The sequence below is a fragment of the Mustela nigripes genome, chromosome 17 (genome assembly GCF_022355385.1).
Source record: "Mustela nigripes isolate SB6536 chromosome 17, MUSNIG.SB6536, whole genome shotgun sequence".
NCBI lineage: Eukaryota > Metazoa > Chordata > Mammalia > Carnivora > Mustelidae > Mustela > Mustela nigripes.
Window position 1 is genome coordinate 8,435,295 of NC_081573.1, and position 18,169 is coordinate 8,453,463.

General features: G+C 54.7%; 2 protein-coding genes across 7 annotated transcripts; one reads left to right on the forward strand and one right to left on the reverse strand.

Annotated features, from left to right (window-relative positions):
• Positions 1-1,002: 1,002 nt before the first annotated feature.
• On the reverse strand, positions 1,003-15,115 carry GEMIN7 (gem nuclear organelle associated protein 7). 5 transcript variants are annotated; one of them, XM_059383118.1, is made up of 4 exons: positions 15,033-15,115; positions 8,297-8,429; positions 4,566-4,652; positions 1,003-1,772 (listed from the first exon to the last, which is right to left on the reverse strand). In XM_059383118.1, the coding sequence occupies exon 4, from the start codon at positions 1,766-1,768 to the stop codon at positions 1,373-1,375; it is 396 nt and encodes a 131-aa protein (XP_059239101.1). In that variant the 5' UTR covers positions 1,769-1,772; positions 4,566-4,652; positions 8,297-8,429; positions 15,033-15,115; the 3' UTR covers positions 1,003-1,372. The 5 variants fall into 5 exon arrangements, with proteins under 5 accessions (XP_059239101.1, XP_059239103.1, XP_059239102.1 ...); XM_059383120.1 differs by having other exon boundaries at positions 15,054-15,077; XM_059383119.1 differs by having other exon boundaries at positions 14,973-15,034.
• On the forward strand, positions 14,006-18,141 carry ZNF296 (zinc finger protein 296). Of its 2 annotated transcripts, none has more exons than XM_059383115.1 (3): positions 14,006-14,755; positions 14,990-15,142; positions 17,096-18,141. In XM_059383115.1, exons 1-3 carry the CDS (start codon positions 14,458-14,460, stop codon positions 18,046-18,048), a joined length of 1,404 nt encoding a protein of 467 aa, XP_059239098.1. In that variant the 5' UTR covers positions 14,006-14,457; the 3' UTR covers positions 18,049-18,141. The 2 variants fall into 2 exon arrangements, with proteins under 2 accessions (XP_059239098.1, XP_059239099.1); XM_059383116.1 differs by having other exon boundaries at positions 14,993-15,142.
• The last annotated feature ends 28 nt before the right edge of the window (positions 18,142-18,169 follow it).

Sequence of the window (18,169 nt, forward strand, 5' to 3'; positions counted from 1 at the left end):
ATTAAAGTACTGATTAAAAAAAAACAAAAAAACCCAAAAACCTGAAGAAGAAATACATTCCAAAACCAAGAGACGAATCTGCCAACGAAAATAATCGGGCGATGGAGCGGGGAGATCACCAAGTACGGAGCGAACGGGCGAGAGCCCAGGCCCCCGACCTCCCCTCAATTCAATATTAAGTGTAATATTCGCCTCCGCACTTTCGCGAGGCTGTCCCAGCAAGTTCGGCGGTGGGGGGCAGGGCTGAGACTAAAATGGAGGGGCATTCGGGGATCGGCGAGCGACGTCGTTGCCAAGGCAACTCGAGAGCTAGTCCGCGGACTTCGCGAACGGACCTATGGGAGCTGAGGCTCTCCGCCTGCCCCTTTCAACCTCTCAGCCGCCGCACTTTCGCGACTGCAGACAAACAAAGCGAATCTTTATTTAACGGGATCCGCGCTTGCATGCTGAAGTTGATGGGACTACAAAGGGTGCAGCAATTATTTTTTTAAAGCGATGTGCTGAAAGACGCTAGTGACGGGGATAAGGGCAGCGAATGATCCGGTCGGCCACACAGCTGGAGCGACACAGAAAGAGGGTGAAGCTTCACCCCAAGCCCTAGTCCTCAGCCTGGCCTCGGTGGCGCCGCCGCACAAGGTCCAACGCCTTCCGGAGAGGACGGGGAAGCCGTCTCTAGGGTGAGGTCCACACCGCTCCAGAGCCAGGCGACCAGGTAACCCGGTGCGAGCCACGCCCCTGCCTGGGAACACTCCTGCCCACCCGAAAAGGAAATCGCGTCCAAATGTCCCAAACCCGGCTTTCGGGTAGCTCCAGCCATTCCCGGACCAAGCCAATCTCCGCCTTCATCCGAGCTCCTCTCAGCCCTGTGATGTATCCTCTTGGCCCAGATCCACCAGATTCAGACCTTAGCTAGCCTGGCCACCCTTCCACTTCCTAGACCTGGCTCCATCCCTGTGCGCTACACTTTAAAAAAACAAACAAACAAAAAACAGGAGGCGAATCTTCCTGGGATAATTGGTTCTTTAGTAGGAGGGGAGTATCTTCAGGGTGGCTGAACTTTGCAGCTTCAAGAAACAATTTCCCACTCTGCCATTTGTCTTCCACGCCCAATCCTCAATCTTCAGGAACTGGCAAGAGGCTGTTTTAGAGTTTAGAGTTCTTTGAGGTAGAGCATTCATGTCAATGGGCTCTAGAACTCCTGGGGTTGCAAAATTTTACCGACTACACCCTCGAAGTCCCAAGAAGCCAGAGTTGCTTGGAGGTCGGCTCAGAATTCCAAGGGAGTTCCAAACTCTGTGTGCCCCACGACCATGTGGCGGGGCTGGAGCCCGGTGGCTAGGCCCAAAGCCAAAAGGTGAAGCCAGTAGCATCTTCATGGCTTGAAGGTGTATGCGATAATGTCACTACACCGCAGCAGGGCCTCAGCCTGCACACCTATGGGCGTCTGCAGCTGTGACACGTAGAAGTTGGCCACGTCCAGGTCAGTGGCTCCGAAGTGGGCAGTCACGTGCACGCCCTCGTGCAGTGTGAAACTCACCTGGTGACCCACCATGGCCAGCAGGCTGCGGAGGTAGCGTTCCCGGAGCGCTGCTCGTGCCTGCTGTTCCTGGGATTCCCGAGACTCTTGAACTCCTGCAGACCCTGGGGTTTCAGGACCCTCTGGCATCCGGGGGGCCCTGCGTCCATCTGGCGCAAAGCCTCTGCTCAGGCCATCTGGGCCCCGAGGGAGCCGGAGCACAGGCACAGGGATGGTCAGTGGAGTCTGCATTATCCTGGCAGATGGGTGAAGAAAGCAAGAAGCCATTACACAGGGAGTGGGCGACAGTGACAAGAGGCGTCTGTCTACCCCACCTCGGCTCAACTTGTCCAAAACCCAGTTCCGGATTCTCCTCCTCAACGCTGTCCCCTCCCTCTGCCAGTTACCGCCTCTCTAGGAGCTGCTACCACCATTCTCGAGGTTCATGAGAGCAGGAACTTTTGACTGCTTTGATCACTATTTTATTCCTACTCCCTGGCAATAAATATTTGCTGAAAGAACCAACTCCAGCCTCCTCTCATCTCTCACACACAGCCCATCCGATCTATAGGGAAATGCTCTCTCCCACATACACTCCCAATCACACGGGAGCCACCTTACGACGGCTTCCGGGGGCCAGCTCTGGAATGATATGAACATTACAATAACAAGTTACACAGGTCACCTGGCTGGCTCAGTCGGCAGAGGCTGGGATTCTTGATCATGGGGTTGTAGGTTCAAGGCCCACATTGGGTGTAGAGATTACTTAAAAATAAAATCTTAGGGGCGCCTGGGTGGCTCAATTTGTTAAGCAACTGCCTTCGGCTCAGGTCATGATCCTGGGCTCCTGGGATTGAGTCCCACATTGGGCTCCCTGCTCAGCAGGAAGTCTGCTTCTCCTGCTGACCTCTCTTCTTGTGCTCTCCTTCTCTCTCTCTCAAATAAGTAAATAAAATAAAATCTTTAAAATTTTTTCTCTTAAAAAAATAAAACCTTCGAAGAAATAAAATAGACAAAAAATGATTGTTACAGATTATAACCCCCTAAAAAAACCAGAAATCATGAGTCCACTGAAGGAGGTAAAATCCAATGGATGCTGAAATTTGTAGATGAGTGCTGGGCAAGTGCCAGCATAGCCAAAGTCTTAAAGTACTTCCCCAGAAAATATTTATTTGTTGTAAAGAGTAAACAGTAAGTTTGTAACTGAGGAAACTGGTAGACACGACCTTAACTTAGACATCAAAGCCATCACGTGCAGTAGTGGGACAAATGGACCCCCTAGGCCTCCTGACGTGGCACCATTTCTGTGGTATTCCTACCAAAAATGGATTACCTAAATCTCATCGTGAGGAAACTCAAATTGAGGGACATTCTATAAAAAAGAGCCTGCTGGGCCCCTCGGTGGCTCAGTCATTAAGCATCTGCCTCCGGCTCAGGTCATGATCCTGGCGTTCTGGGATCGAGCCCTGCATCGGGCTCCCTGCTTAGCGCGCAGCCTGCTTCTCTCTCCGCCTCCTCCCCCGCTTGTGCTCCCTCTCTCTCTCTGACAAACAAAATCTTTGAAGTGCATTCTCTTTGCCCTTTAAAAAAAAAAAAAATCAAGGTCATAAAAGGCAAAGAAAGCCTGAGGAGGAATAATATATCTAACTGGCCCTTGAACAACTTGGGAGTTAGAGTTCCAGCCCCCTACATGGCTGAAAATCCAGGTATAACTCGAAATTCCCCAAGACCTAACTACTGGTAGCCTGCTGTTGACTGGAAGCCTTATTGATAGCATAAAGAGCTGATTAACACATATTTGGTACGTTGTACATATCACATGCTGTATTCTTACATCAAGGTAAGCTAGAGAAAAGCAAATTTTATTAAGAAAATCCTAAGGAAGAGAAAATACATTTACAGTATTTTACTGTATTTATGGAAAAAAATCTGTTGGACCGATGCAGTCCAAACCGGTATTGTTGTTTTTGTATTTTGAGTAACGCTCGTCTCTCCACTGCCCACATCTTGGTCCAGCCGCTGTCGCTTCCTGCTTGGACGCATGAAGTCACCTCCTCCCTGAGCTCCTGGCTTCCACCTTCACTGTCTCCTTAACCCCGAGTCTATCCCCACCTGCACAGCCAAAGGGACCTGCTTAACACCTGACACCCACCATCGAACACCGGAGCCCGGTCACGCCTGTACTCTGCTGAGAGCCCGCCCCTGGCTTCTGCCTGGCAGAGTCAAAGCCAAAGTCCTCACCACAGCCCTCAGCAGCCCCACGAGCTCCAGACCCTGCCAGCATGCCATGTTCAAGTCCCACCCCCCTCCCTTCCGGCCCTCCTCAGCTTCCCTGTCTTCTGTAGCAAATGGCACTCTTCTGACATACGGTGTATTTACTGTTCTGCTTAATGGCCTTTGTACCCTGCTAGATGCCTGCCTCCCCCATGGGCAGAGGCCTTGCTGCTTGCCTTCTGCTGTCCCCTCAGCTCCTGGAACCCTGTGGGGCAGGGACACAGACACCGGCCCTTTAAACATCACTCCTGCTTGAACATATGCAGTGGAGGCTGAGCTCCCAGGCCAGCTTCCCTGGGGGACCTCCAGCCGGAGAGGCAGTTTCCTCTTCCCTTATATGGAGAAATGGCACCTAGAGCCCCTCAGCGTGTCATTAGGATGCGACAGGCTCCTACAAGACTGGGAGCCTGACTCAAGGTAGCTTCTCTATAAAGTTGAGTTACAATTGTTATTATTACTATTGCTGTGTGACTGGGTTAAGTTGCTTAACCAGTCTGTGCCTCAGTTTCCCCATCAGTGAAATACAGGTGGTAAGAAGACCAGCCCCACAGGGCTGGCCCGGGGACTAAAGGCACAATCACACAGTGTTTAGCACAGGCTTGGAACACATTAAGCACCACTATGATGGGGGCTGCATACAGGGAGATGCTGGTTCTGTGAGCAAGAGAGACGGGGAGAGAGGGACCCAGGTTTCAGGCAGCTAAAACCGTGGCTCAGTCCTCTCTAAAGTGATGACAGATTTTAGGTACCCGGTATCCCACCCCAGGCCACTCACGTAAGAGGGAGACTGAGATGATCCTTTTCCTCATTAGGCGATTCCTGTCTCTGCAGCTCACCCGCGGGCTCCTGGCAAGAAAGGATCCTGCAGAGGAATGGGCCACAGCAGTAGATGAGGGTTTCTCAACCTCAGAATCATTGATATCTGTGGCAGGGCCCTCTTTGTCCTGCTGTGGGGGGCTGTTAAGTGCAGAAGTGTGAGATTTTAGCAGCAGCCCTGGCCTCTGGCCACAAGACGCCTGTAGCATCCCCTACTCCAAGCCATGACTCCCAGAATTGTCTCCCACTGGTGAATGGTACGGTATAAGAATTACATCTCAATAAAGCCTTTTTTTTTTTTTTTTTTAGGATTTTAATTTTGGGGGGACGCCTGAGTGGCTCAGTCGGTTAAATGTCACGATCCCAGAGTCCTGGGATAGAGCCCAGCATCAGGATCCTTGCTCAGCAGGGAGCCTGCTTCTCCCTCTGCCTGGACTCCCCCTGCTTGTGCACACGCTCCCTCGCTCTCTCTGTTCTGACAAATAAATAAATAAATAATCTTTAAAAAATAAGAGACGGGGCGCCTGGGTGGCTCAGTGGGTTGAGCCGCTGCCTTCGGCCCGGGTCAGGATCTCAGGGTCCTGGGATCGAGCCCCGCATCGGGCTCTCTGCTCAGCGGGGAGCCTGCTTCCTCCTCTCTCTCTGCCTGCCTCTCTGCCTGCTCATCATCTCTTTCTGTCAAATAAATGAATAAAAAATCTTTAAAAAAAAATAAATAAATAAAAATAAAAATAAAAAATAAGAGTTGCTTTTTTTTTTAATAATCTTTACATGTAGTATGCAGCTCAAACTTATAACCCCAAATCAAGAGTTCCATGCTGTACTAAGCCAGCCAGGCTCCCCATAAAGCCTTTTATTTTAAGTTCTCCATATATTGGGGTGTCTGGCTGGCTTGGTCAATAGCAGGAAATTCTTGATCTCAGGGTCATAAATTCCAGCCCCAAACTAGGGGTAGAGGTTACATAAAATAAAATGAAATAGAATGGAATAATAAGATAAAATAGGTAAAGTGGCTGGATGCTTGGGTAGCTCAGCCGGTTAAGCCTCTGCCTTCTGAGCCTGGGTGGCTCAGCGGGTTGAGGCCTCTACGTTCGGCTCAGGTCACGATCCCAGGGTCCTGGGATCGAGCCCTACATCAGGCTCTCTGTTCAGCGGGAAGCCTGCTTCCCCCTCTCTCTCTGATGCCTCTCTGCCTACTTGTGATCTCTGGCAAATAAATAAACAAAATCTTAAAAAAAAAAAAAAAAAAAAGTCCTCTGCCTTTGGCTCAGGTCATAATCTCAGGGTCCTGAGATCAAACTCCACATCAGGCCCTGCTCACTGGGGAGTCTGCTTCTCCCTCTCCTTCTGCTTCTCCCCTTGCTTGTGTTCTATCTCTCTCTCTCAGATAAATAAAAATCTTAAAAAAAAAAAAAAAGGTAGGGTTCGGGGCGCCTTGGTGGCTCAGGCGCCACTTGGATTAAGCCTCCGCTTTCAGTTCAGGTCATGATCTCAGGGTCCTGGGATCGAGCTCTACATCAGGCTCTCTGCTCAGCGGGGAGCCTGCTTCTCCCTCTCTCTGCCTGCCTCTGCCTACTTGTGATCTCTATCCATCAAATAAATAAATAAAAATCTTGAAAAAAAAAAAAAAAAAAAAAAGGTAGGGACACCTGGGTGGCTCAATTGGTTAAGCGTCTGCTTTCGGCCCGGGTCCTGATCCCAGGATCCTGGAATCAAGTCCCAGATTGGGCTCCCTGCTCTGCGGAGAGCCTGCTTCTCCCTCTGCCTCTCTTTCTCTCTGTCTCTCATGAATAAATAAATAAAATCTTTTAAAAAATAGGTAAAGAGACAAAGGTTATGTATGCTTTACCCCAATAAAATTTTTTTTTTTTAAATTCAGTGTATATAATCAAAGAAATGATTTCTACAAAAAAAAAAAAAAAAGGCGGTGGGGCAGGGCACCCGTGTGGCTCAGTCGGTTAAGTGACTGCCTTCAGCTCAGGGCATGATCCTGGAGTCCCAGGATCCAGTCTGCTTGGGGGTCCCTACTCAGCAGAGTCTGCTTCTCCCTTAATTTAAAAACAAAACAAACAAACAAAATAAACAACCAAAAAACTCTCCATACATGGCCCAATGTCCTTGGGAGGAACAAAATAAAAAACGTGTCTAGTAGAGAACCACTAGTGTAGACAAACAGGTGGGGGGTGGGGCGGATAAACAGGGCTATTCAACTCCCGAACACACTCACAACCCCACAGACAACCAGGGAAATGCAAATTAAAGCTCCAATGCTAGAAGACCCTTCACTTCCCAGGTGGGGTAAGACGCAAGGCTGATGAGGCAAGGTGTCTGTGCAGCTGTGAAGAAGCACCTTCCGTCCCTTGGGACTAAGGGCGTAAATCAATGTCATGAGGGCCAGTTACGGTTTCTGTGAACACTGCAAAGGCTGCTGGTCCGTCAGCCCCCGGAAGAACCAGGGGAGGGGCCTTTGAACTGTCAACCTCTTTATGACTTTCACAGTCCTTCCACAAAATATTACTAGTCAAAGTAGTATTTTTTTCTAAGATGTTATTTAATTCTGGTCATCTTTAGACCCAACGTGAGGTTGGAACTCACAACCCCGAGATCAAGAATCCCAAAGCTCTATTGACTGAGCCAGCCAGGGGTGTCATCAAAGTAATTTTTAAATTCTAATTTCAAGAAGGAAGGGGCATACTGTAATGCTCCCATCTCTCTCGAAAAATGTTAGATTCTGGGGCGCCTGGGTGGCTCAGTTGTCGGTAAAGTGTCTGCCTTTGGCTCGGACCATAATTCCTAGGGTCCTGGGCCTTGAGATGGAGCCCCTACTCAGTGGGGAGCCTGCTTCTCTCTCTCCCCTGCCACCCTCCCCACCCCTGCTTGTGCTCCGTCTCACTCTCGCTCTCTCAAATAAATAAATAAATTCTTTAAAAAAAAAAAAAAATTGAATTCCTGGGGCACCTTGCTGGGTCATTTGGTGGAATGTGCACAACTCTTGATCTCAGGGTGGTGGGTGGAGACTACTTAAAATAAAATTTAAAGAAATAGAAATAAGAATGTCAGATTCCCCCTCGGGAATGTGAATTTCCTCTCCCCAAACTTTCTGTGCCAACCCAGACCTTTCCTAGGGATGAGCTGCCAAGCCCTACCGATCACAGTGGTGGTCAGATGGGATCCTTACTGCAAGTTAGCAAATTTCCTCCGTAAAGGGCCCAACAATAAATACTTCAGGTTTTGTGGCCCACAGGGTCTGTCACAACTACTCAACGCTGCCACAGTGGCAAGAAAGCAGCCAAGGCCAGATACGCAAACAATGAACGTGGCCCTTCTTTTTTTTTTAAAGATTTTATTTATTTATTTGACAGACAGAGATCACAAGTAGGCAGAGAGGCAGGCAGAGAGAGAGGAGGAAGCAGGCTCCCTGCTGAGCAGAGAGCCCGATGCGGGACTCGATCCCAGGACCCTGAGATCATGACCTGAGCCGAAGGCAGCGGCTTAACCCACTGAGCCACCCAGGCGCCCGAACGTGGCCCTTCTTAAAACCTTACTTACCAGGAGGGACACTACAATTTGAATTCCATACAATTTCACGCACCCACACAGATTTCTTAAAATTTTCCAAGCACTTAGAAGTGTTAAGACCCGCTCTTAGCTGGTGGGCCAGACCAGACCAGGAGGCAGGCCACAGCTTACCCCACGCACGGCAGAGAGGATGAAGCTGTGGATTCCGGGAGCCTGGTGGTTCTTAGCCCTCCCAGATTCACTAAGAAGGATCTGGGCTGGTAGAGTTTGGGGAGTAGGCAGCCTTCCGGCTCCGGTTCCTCATCTGTGAAATGAAGGAGGAAAGAAAAGAAAAAACTGACCTCCTAAGGTTTCCAGGAGAGGGGAGCATCTTTCAGGGTGATCAGGCAAAGGACATCCCACGGTGTCCTGGACCCCTCCTCACTTTCTCTTCCATCCATCAGTACAGCCCCTCAGCTCCACCTTTAAAGTCATACCCAGAACCCAGCAACTTTTCACCCTCTGCCCCACTCTGCTTCCCTCCAGTCTGGTCCCGTTCACACCTAGACTCTACCAGTCTCCTCCCCATCGGGCCCCCAGCTTCTACCTTCACTGTTCCCTGCGCGGATACAGCTATCAGAGAGATCCTGTTAGAACTAAGTCCCAACACACCCCTCCTAGCCTCAGAGCCCCCCCTAGGGCTCCTACCTCCCCCAAGAGCAAAAAGCCCAAGTCCTCCCAGTGGCTACAAGACCCCTCTGACCTCATATCCTGCCCCTCCACTCTTGCCTCAGTCCTCCAGTCCTTGCACGTATCAAGAACACTCTTGGGGTGCCTGGGTGGTTCACTGGGTTCAGTCTCTGCCTTCGGCTCAGGTCATGATCTCAGTGTCCTGGGATCAAGCCCCGTTGGGCTCCCTGCTCAGTGGGGAGCCTGATTCCCCCCCCCCACCTCTCTCTGCTTGCCTCTCTGCCTACTTGTGATCTCTCCCTCTCTGTCAAATAAATAAATAAAATCTTTAAAAAAAAAACAAAACACTCTTGCCTAGAACCCTCTTCCAGATGGGAGAGTTTTATACATTTCCTGATCTAGGACTCATCTTCCCCCGCTCACTGCACTCAGGTCGTCGCTCAAATGTCACCTTTATTGGGGGGGGACAGTAGCCCCTTCACCCCGCATTCTCCTATCCGCACAGTACTATCCCCTCCTAACAATATGCACGCACTTGTTTACCTGCGTACTGTCCCGTCTGCCACAGGACACGTGACTTTGAAAGGCCATGTCTGGTGATTTCACAACCCCATCCCAGCCCCACCCCTGAGCCAGGCAAACAGGGTGAGCTCAGTCAATCTTTGTTGAAGGAAAGAAAAGATTCAGCCGTCCATGTTATCCAAGTGCCTGCTCAGTGCCCAGCCCACCTGACTTGTCTTTAGAGGATGCTGAGCCGGAGTGGGCAGGGCTGGAAGGAAGGAGGCTGGGGGCCCTCAGGTGCCCAGAGGGGGCACCAGCCCAGCCTGGGGGCGAGAGAGCAAGCTGGCCAGGAAGTCTGTTGCATTTGAGCACAGACCCAAATGGTATAATGGACGGAGTCACGTAGAGATCTGGGTGGAAAGGTGTTCCTGTCAGTGGGAACAGCAAATGCAAGCCCTTGGCAGGGAGGCCAATGTGGAGGAGGCAGGAGGCGGGAGCAGGGGTGGATTGTGCAGTTCTGGAAGCGCCTTGAAGACTACATGAGGCTGGCTCTCTACTCTGAGTGAGGAGGGACAGATAGGACGGGACTTGGATTTTCACATGATCCCTCTGCCTGCTGCACGGGGACAGTGGATTGTGAGGGACACCGAGGAAGAAGCAGGGAAGGGAGCCTGGTGAGGAAGCCAGTGCAGTGGCCCACGTAGGCAGAGGATGACGGTGCCTGGGACAGGTTGAGGGCCATGCAGGTGGGGAAAAGTGGTCAGATAAGAATTTATTTTGAGGGGGGGCGCCTGGGTGGCTCAGTGGGTTAAGCCGCTGCCTTCGGCTCAGGTCATGATCTCAGGGTCCTGGGATGGAGTCCCACATCGGGCTCTCTGCTCAGCAGGGGGCCTGCTTCCTCCTCTCTCTCTCTCTCTGCCTACTTGTAATCTCTGCCTGTCAAATGAATAAATAAAATCTTAAAAAAAAAAAAAAAAAGAATTTATTTTGAAGGTTGAGAGCCCGTTCACTACTTGCTATTAGACTGAGGGGTGGACCAGGACAGACTCTCAGTGTTTTCCCTGATGGGGAAGACCACAGTAAATGGGATTTATGGGATATATACATTTTCTTCTTTTTTTGAGTTTTTGCTTTAATCCCAGTTAGTTAATACACACTGTGATATTAGTTTCAGGTGTACAATATACGTTTTCTTTATTTGACTACTACCACTGCGAATGGGACTCAAGGATATACACATTTTTTAACTTATCTGACCACTGCAGTCCAAACTTGGTCAACAATCATCAGCCCCCAGGGCTCTCCTGCAATTTAGGTTAACACTTGAGTGATTTAAAAGAAACGCCCTACTCTCTAGGGCTGGTACTACAGAAAGGATCGTTAGGAATTAATCAAGTGGCCACAAATGATGTTAAATCCCTGGATAAAACAAAAATGCAAGGGTGAACCAGCGTACAGACCTGCTTTCTCCATTAAGGGAGAATAAATGGAGATTTGGTTAGCCCGTGGGATCCCCATTTTCCAGAGGAGGAAACTGGGACTGGGAAATGAGAATCATTTACTGGGAGTGAGCTGGCTGAGGGGCAGGGAAAGGGACCAAACCCAGGTTGGTCTGACAAGGGATCAGGCCACGTCCTCAGACAGCACTGAAGGGCCACGGGAGGTTTCAGAACCAAGGTGTGATCCGATAAGAAATTGGTTTAGGAAAGGTCCGCAGGGCGTGTTCAAGAAGGCAAAAGCAGGCACTATCCATGCTCGCTGGTGATCAGGCTCCAGAATCCCTAATCTTTTCAGTTTCCAAGCCAAGGATTTCCCCCAGAAGATTTCAGAAAAATGTCCAAACCCATCCCCCATGACTTGAAAAACGATTTGCATAGCTAAGACTCCAGAGCCCATCACTTGGGTCGTGGGCGAGGGCAGCAGATTCGCAAACCTCCCTTCCAGGGGCCTCGGGGCTGACTTCCAAGGAAAAGGCAATGGATCCGTTCAGTGGAAGCTTCGCTAACTCTTCCGTTACCAGGGCAGGAAACGAGCTGGTTTAACAGGTTCACGGCGAAGACCCCCGACCCCGGCGAATGAACCAAGGGGCTGACGAGTCCACACAACCAGCCCCCATCCCCAGCTCCCGCACGGAGTCCCTCCCCTCCCCTCTGCCCCCTGCGCAGGTCAGCTCCCTTTCAATTCCGCCCTGGCCACCCGCCGCCAGCCCTTTCTTATACTAAGTAGGTCCTCCCGGCCCCCGGGCGTCCATTCCCCACTCTGCCCGCGCCGGGTGTCCTCCCAGCTCAGATCGGGCCGGCGATTCCGTCCCACCACCGCGGGGCGTCAGGATTGCAGCCGCGGTCACTGCCCTGACCGTTGTCTTATCCTCTTCCCGGGAGAGGCGGGCCGGGGGCGGGGGAGGGCACTGCGCGCTGCCCCGGCTCCTCGCCCCGCCGACCCGAGCGCGGGAACGTGCCCGGATCGGAGTACGGGTGCCGGAGCTCCGGGCGGGGTGGAGGGACCGGAAGGTCCTCCACGGCCGGTGTGGCAGGCGCGGACCTGCCCCTTTCCCGCCACTCCCGGCTCCGCACGCGGACGGGAGCTCCCGCCCCGCCACCAACACCCCGCACTCACCCAGGTCCGCGGCGACTGGCGCTCGCACTTCCGCCGGCGCCCCGGCTGCAGAGGCCCGGGCGGGCCGAGAGCCGCCCAGCCTGGGTTCCGCCCGCGCCTCCGCCCCAGCCCCAAGCCCCACGTGGTGGCGGGCGGGCTCTCGCGCTCGGAAGCGGGCGCTGCCCGGCGTCCCACTCCGCCGCGGCCTGGCCCCGCGCTGCCCTCGGAGCCGCCCGCCGGCGAGGTGGGGCCTGTCTGGGATGCCCGCTTCACGGAAGAAGAAACCGAGGTGCAGAGAAGATTTCCTCCCGGCTGAGTTAAGCGCGGCGCTTGGTGTTTGCCCCCCCCCCCACACACACACACGTGCACACTCCTACCCTCACCTGCCGTCCAGACCCCAGGCCCCCTTTCCTTGAAACCCCGCGCAGCCACACGGCGGGGAGGAGGCTTGGGGAGAGCTGCTGCTGGGATGGACCCAAGGGGTGGTGGTTCTGTCCAGCACACCTCCCTGCAGCACCCCCGTTTTACAAAGGAGGAAACGAGCCTTGAAGGATGGAATGTCTGGCCTGAAGGGCTTGGGAGCCTCGTTCATCTGGGTTTAGACAGAATTCCCTTCTGCCACACTTTTTCAGTAAGGTGGAGGCTTTGTGGACCTCTCCACCCCACCAGATGCCCTGGCACACAGGCCCTCTGCCATACCTATTGAAAGACTGTGCCAGATGCTCAGGTGGTTTAGTCGGTTAAGAGTCTGCCTTGGGCTCAGGTCAGGATCCCAGAGTCCTGGGATCGAGTCCCATGTGCGGCTTTCTGCTCAGTGGGAGTCAGCTTCTCCCTCTCTTTCTGGCTCTCTTGTTCTCTCAAATAAATGTCTTTTTTAAAAGGGGGGCGGGGAGAAACTGCAAAGCAGGAGCTCAATACAAATTTAACTGAACTATGCAGGAGCAGGGCCCTGTGAACAAGGCTGATTTGGCTCCTGCCTGCTTAAAACCTATATTCTAGAAGGGCCGGTAGGGGCAGATACAGGGTCTCCAGGAGCAAATACATCAAGATCCTTCAGGGCTTGTGATGAGTGATACAGAAGGAATAAAATAAGGGTCATGTTGGCTGTGAAGAAGCACCCTGAGGTATCAGACAGGGAAGCCGAGGGCCAGGGAAGAAGCGAGGACAGATGGAGGTCATGGTCCTGAGGCCTGCAGCAGGGTGGGGCTACATTAGATACAGTGGTCAGGGAGTCCTCTGCTCTCTGGAGGACAATTGAGCTCAGCCCTGAATAACAATATGAGGAACCTTCTGGCCTGGAGCAGTACTCTGGGGAGATTAGCATGTGAAATTCACTCTGAGCTGGGCCAGGGAGCCAGCGAGGACGGACCCTGGCCCTGACCTCAGGGGGCTTGTGTGGGGTGGGGGTGGGGAGGCAGGGAGGACAGTCGACAGGTCTAGTTCTGATGTGGCCGGTGCCAGGAAGAAGAAACTCGTCAGGGTTGGAGGGTGGGGCTGGGTGTCGATGCCACTTCAAACAGTGATCAGAGTGAGCTGCTTTGTGGAGGGAAGTTCAAGGAGGCCTGAGGGGGGCCGCGGAGGTGGGGGGGGGGGTGAGACAGTTGCCTGTTTGGTTTGAATGGTGATTCCAGCAGAGATCTATAGGGTCACAACCTTCCTCGCCTTAAACCACTCAAGGCTCTGGTCTCAGGAAAACCAAGACCTTAAAGTGATCAGAAGACCCTCTTGAGTCTGACCTCATTTTCTCAGAAAACTCAAATCACCCACGCCTCTCCCCACGCCCAACCCCCCCCCCTTGTTATTCTAGAACGCACACTGCCGCTCTAGGTTCCACCAGGCTCTGCTCTGGAGAGAACGGACCCTCCCGACCCCACCCCAGCAACCCCGTCCCTTTGCAGCCCCTCCTAGCTTTATTTTGCCCCACTGCACTTGTCATCCTGGGAGGCACTTAGGTTTTGCAGTCACCTTGTTGAGAATCTGTCTCCCCGACAAAGAAACTGCCTGAGGCCGGGGATTATTACTTTCTGTCTTGTTCCCTGCGATATCTTCCGTGCTTAGAACAGAACCCAGTGCACAGTAAATGCTCAATAAATGTTGGCCCACAGAATTTTTATTGTAATGCATTTAATGAAACCGTCCCGATTACTCATAGGCGCCTAGCGAAAAACGTGGCCCCTACTATTTTTCTCTCTCGGGGGTGGGTGTGGGCACCCTCTGCCTCAGTTACACCGGCCCCAAGGCCGGGTCAGGAATAGCTGTTTGCGCGTGTACTCGTGTGGCCTCGGCGTAATTAAGGTTTGGTCCCTAAGAAAATGCAGTAGGCTCTGCTTTGATCGAGTTTGCCTGCGGCCCGGGGCCCCTGTGGGGGCCGCCCTGTACTCTCCCGTCAGGCCCCGCCCCGGTGGGCGGAGCCACGGGCCGGGCCAGCACGTGTAAGAGTTCGCGGCCGGTCTCCGCAGTCACTCACCTGAGCGCCTCGGACGGAGCGCGCACGGCCCGCGCGTCCTCCGCCCGCCAGCCCGCAGCCCGCCACCCGCCAGCCCGCCAGCCCGCCCGGCCCTCGACCCATGTCCCGCCGCAAGGCCGGCTGCACGCCCCGCCGAGTAGATCCCGCGCCCGCCTCCAACACAGACGACGAGATGGAGATGCCGGACCTCGTCATCGAAGTGAAGCCCGAGCCAGACGCGCGGCCCCTACAGGCCCCGGGGCTGGGGCCCTTTTCCCCGAAGGAAGTGCCTGCGTCGGGGCGGTTCGAGGGCGAACCCCGCCACTCCCCCGGCCCCGCGCCCGCCGGGAGCCCTCTTCACTCCCTGGGCGCTCGGAACCAGTGGGCGCTGTGGACGCCACTGAGCCTCAGCCCTCGTGGTGAGCGCCCCCTACCCCTGCCCCGCCTCTCTCCCCCTTCCCTCCGGGGGTTGGGGGGTGGGGGGTGGGACGCCCTCCCTCGGGCCCCGACCCCCGACCCCTTGACCCTGCCTCATTTGTGTTGCGTGCTCCCGGCCTCCAGCCCCCATTCTGACCTTCGGGTTTTCCCTCTCCCTCGGAACCCCCAGGCCCCATCGTGGCCCCACCCCACGCTTACCACCCGCTTCCTCCCAGCAGACCGCCAGCCCTGGACCGACAAACACCCGGATCTGTTGACCTGCGGCCGTTGCCTGCAGACCTTTCCGTTGGAGGCCATCACTGCTTTCATGGACCACAAGAAGGTGGACTGTCAGCTTTTCAAAGAGCCCAGCCCCTGCCAGGGTTCAGGTGAGTCAAGAGGAGACGCAGTCCCCCTCTCAAGTTCAAGGGCCCGGCTTCCTGTGGGAGCAGGGGCTGAGCTGGACAGGCGGGGCAGTGAGCACTACTTCCCCTTTCTCGCTCCCCATCGGGTGTAGCCTAGGCGTGGCCAGGGCCTGCCCTGTCCTAGGGCTGGGACTTGGGGGGGGGGTGGCAGAGGCTGGGCCTGTAGGAGGGCCGCCCACAGGGTGTGGCCAGCCCCTGAAGACTGGTCTGGGGATTTGCCACACACACACACACACCCCCCATCTGGTTTCACTTCTCCTTCCCCTTGGCCAGAAATAACTGGCCAGGTGGCTGGACCCTTGTGGCAGTAGGGGGACCTCTGGGGAGGGCAGCAACCTGGGGGAGGGGAAGCTGAGGCCAGCTGGAAGCCTGGCATGGCCACCCCATCCCACCTCTTGATAACTTTGGATTCCAGGCGCTGGTGCGCTTGCTCAGAGACAGGGAAGGGGCCTCTGGCTTCCCTCTCAGATGGAATCTCCCAGCCCTGCACACTGGGAAGCCCCTGGTTTGGGCCAGGTCCTGGGTGTCTGGACACCTGGGTTCCTTCTCTTGGTAGGGAACCAAAGCCCTTGACCTGATACTAGACTCATGGTTAGCTTCTGGTCATCAGAGGCTAAGGCGCCTCTGAACCTGCACATTTCCACCCCCTGGCCCATGTGGTCTAGGATATTTGATAGATGGAATTATATTCAGGCTCAGGCTGTGGGCTGGAAGGTCCTGTAGTAGGGGAGGAAAAGGAGGGACTGTGAATTAGCTGTAGACTTGAAGCAGCTGGTGGTCTGGTGGCCCACGGAGGGGCCTTGGTGGAATCACTGAACACCCCAGGTACTTGGACTTGGAGCAGTGTGGGCGCACCTCAGCCCCGTGGCTCAGCTCATGTTTACTGAGGACTGAAATGGACCAGAACTCTCAGTTCTTCTCCATTTGAGGTCACAACAACCCTAAAAGGGAGAGGATCCCCAGGATCCCCATATTCTGATGAGTAAGAAAACTGAAGGCCAGAGAGAAGGGTTTCTCTCCCAAGGTCACTCAGCTAGGGAGTCGGAGAACCAGCTGGAAGTCAGGCCGGGCTGGCACTCTGCAGCTGCCTTCTGAGCTCCTGACCCTGGCTGGTGGTGCTTCAGGAAAGCTGCCCCCATCCCAGACGGTCTAGAATTTGGAAACTCAAGGCAGACACTTTACTGGTAGTACCTGGAGAGTCTAGAGAAAACATCGAATTTGGAGGGTTCTTTCTTTCGGGTGCATGTGGAGGGTGGGGAACCTCACTGCCCCACCTCGTCGTCTAGGTGGCTGCTTTGCCTTCTCCCCACTTACGCCTTGGCCCCGTCTTCTGCATAAGGCAGGGAATAGGAGACCACCCGTGGAATCCATGAACTTGGAGCCTGGTGCAGAAACCCACTCAGTAATCATCCCAGCAGTCTTTTTTGAAAATCTGTCTCCCCAGGTTTCTGCATTGAAACCCCAGCTCCGCCCTTCTAAGCTTGTGGCCTCAGAGAAGTGTGTCTGCCTCAGTTCTCCCATCTGGAAGACAGAGGTCTTGTTTCTTGTCTAGGTGGGAAGTTGAGTGGTGGGCCATGCCCACCCCCAGCACCCAGAATTCCAGGTCTCTAGTAAGGCCTTCATGACCCTCTCCCCCATAGAAAATAGCACTCCTCCCATCCCTCGCTCTGCTTTCCCTTTTCTTCTGGAAGATTCTCAGACACAGAATCCCCAGGTCATCGTCATCCACTCCACAGATTTTCCTTGTCTGTCTGCCCACGTCTGCCCCTCAGCTTCTGAGGATAGGGAGTTTGTCTCCTGTGGTGCCTTCTCAGCCCGACACAGGGCCTTTCCTGCGGAAAGGTGCCGACTGGCAGGTGTGAGTGGTGCTCCCAGCTTTCCTCCCTCTCCCTAACACTGGCCCTTCTCTCTCTGCAGAGCGCAAGGACCCCAAGGCCTTGAGCTGCTTCCGCTGTGGGAGACAGTTCACAGGGGCCTGGAAGCTGCTGCGCCACGCCCAGTGGGACCACGGACTGTCCATCTACCAGACGGAGCCCGAGGCTCCCGAGGCCCCGCTGCTGGGCCTAGCGGAGGTGGCCGCCGCCGTGTCGGCGGTCGTGGGGCCCGAAGTGGAGGCCCAGAGCCCGCGGGGGAGCGTCCTCCCCCGGCGGAGCCCCACCTGTCCTGTGTGCGCCAAGACCCTCAGCTCCTTCAGTAACCTCAAGGTGCACATGCGCTCGCATACTGGAGAGCGGCCATACGCCTGCGACCAGTGTCCCTACACCTGCACCCAGAGCAGCAAGCTCAACCGCCATAAGAAGACACACCGGCAGCTGCTGCCCCAGAGCCCCTGCAGGGCCGCTGCTGGCGGGGAGCAGGCCTCCACTGCTGCCCCTCCGGAGCCAGCTGCGCACGCCGCTGCCCCGGCCAGCACCCTCCCGTGCAGCAGCGGGGAAGGTGCTGGGGCTGCAGCCACTGCAGGCGTCCAGGAGCCCGGGGCCCCTGGTGGCGGGGCCAGTTGGGGGCCTGCCCCCAAGGAACAGAGAACCGAACCAGCCAAGAGCCAGCTGTCCCCCAAGAAGATGCCCAAGCCACTGGGCAAGAGCCGAGGGCCCGGGGGCAGCTGCGAGTTCTGCGGGAAGCACTTCAGCAACAGCAGCAACCTGACGGTGCACAGGCGCTCGCACACCGGCGAGCGGCCCTATGCCTGCGAGCTCTGCTCCTATGCCTGTGCGCAGAGCAGCAAGCTGAACCGCCACCGCCGCATGCACGGCCCTGGACCCGGCAGCACCCGCTTCGAGTGTCCCCACTGCTGCGTGCCCTTCGGCCTGCGCGCCACCCTGGACAAACATCTGCGCCAGAAGCACCCCGGGGTGGGCGGAGAGGCCTGAGATGTCAGAGTGCCCTCCATGCTGCTCTCGGGACCACCGAGACCACCGCTGGGTGCCCTCCCTGGCCTTCCTCTGCTGCAAGTAAATTCTCCCTCCTGGTTACACATGTGTTTGGACTCTG

Bases quoted from the DNA above. Each gene is read 5' to 3' on its own strand.
- GEMIN7 (XM_059383118.1), bottom strand. From the start codon at position 1,768: ATGCAGACTCCACTGACCATCCCTGTGCCTGTGCTCCGGCTCCCTCGG.
- ZNF296 (XM_059383115.1), top strand. From the start codon at position 14,458: ATGTCCCGCCGCAAGGCCGGCTGCACGCCCCGCCGAGTAGATCCCGCG. The intron at 14,756-14,989 runs GTGAGCGCCCCC...GCTTCCTCCCAG, and splicing joins ACTGAGCCTCAGCCCTCGTG to CAGACCGCCAGCCCTGGACC. The intron at 15,143-17,095 runs GTGAGTCAAGAG...CTCTCTCTGCAG, and splicing joins CAGCCCCTGCCAGGGTTCAG to AGCGCAAGGACCCCAAGGCC.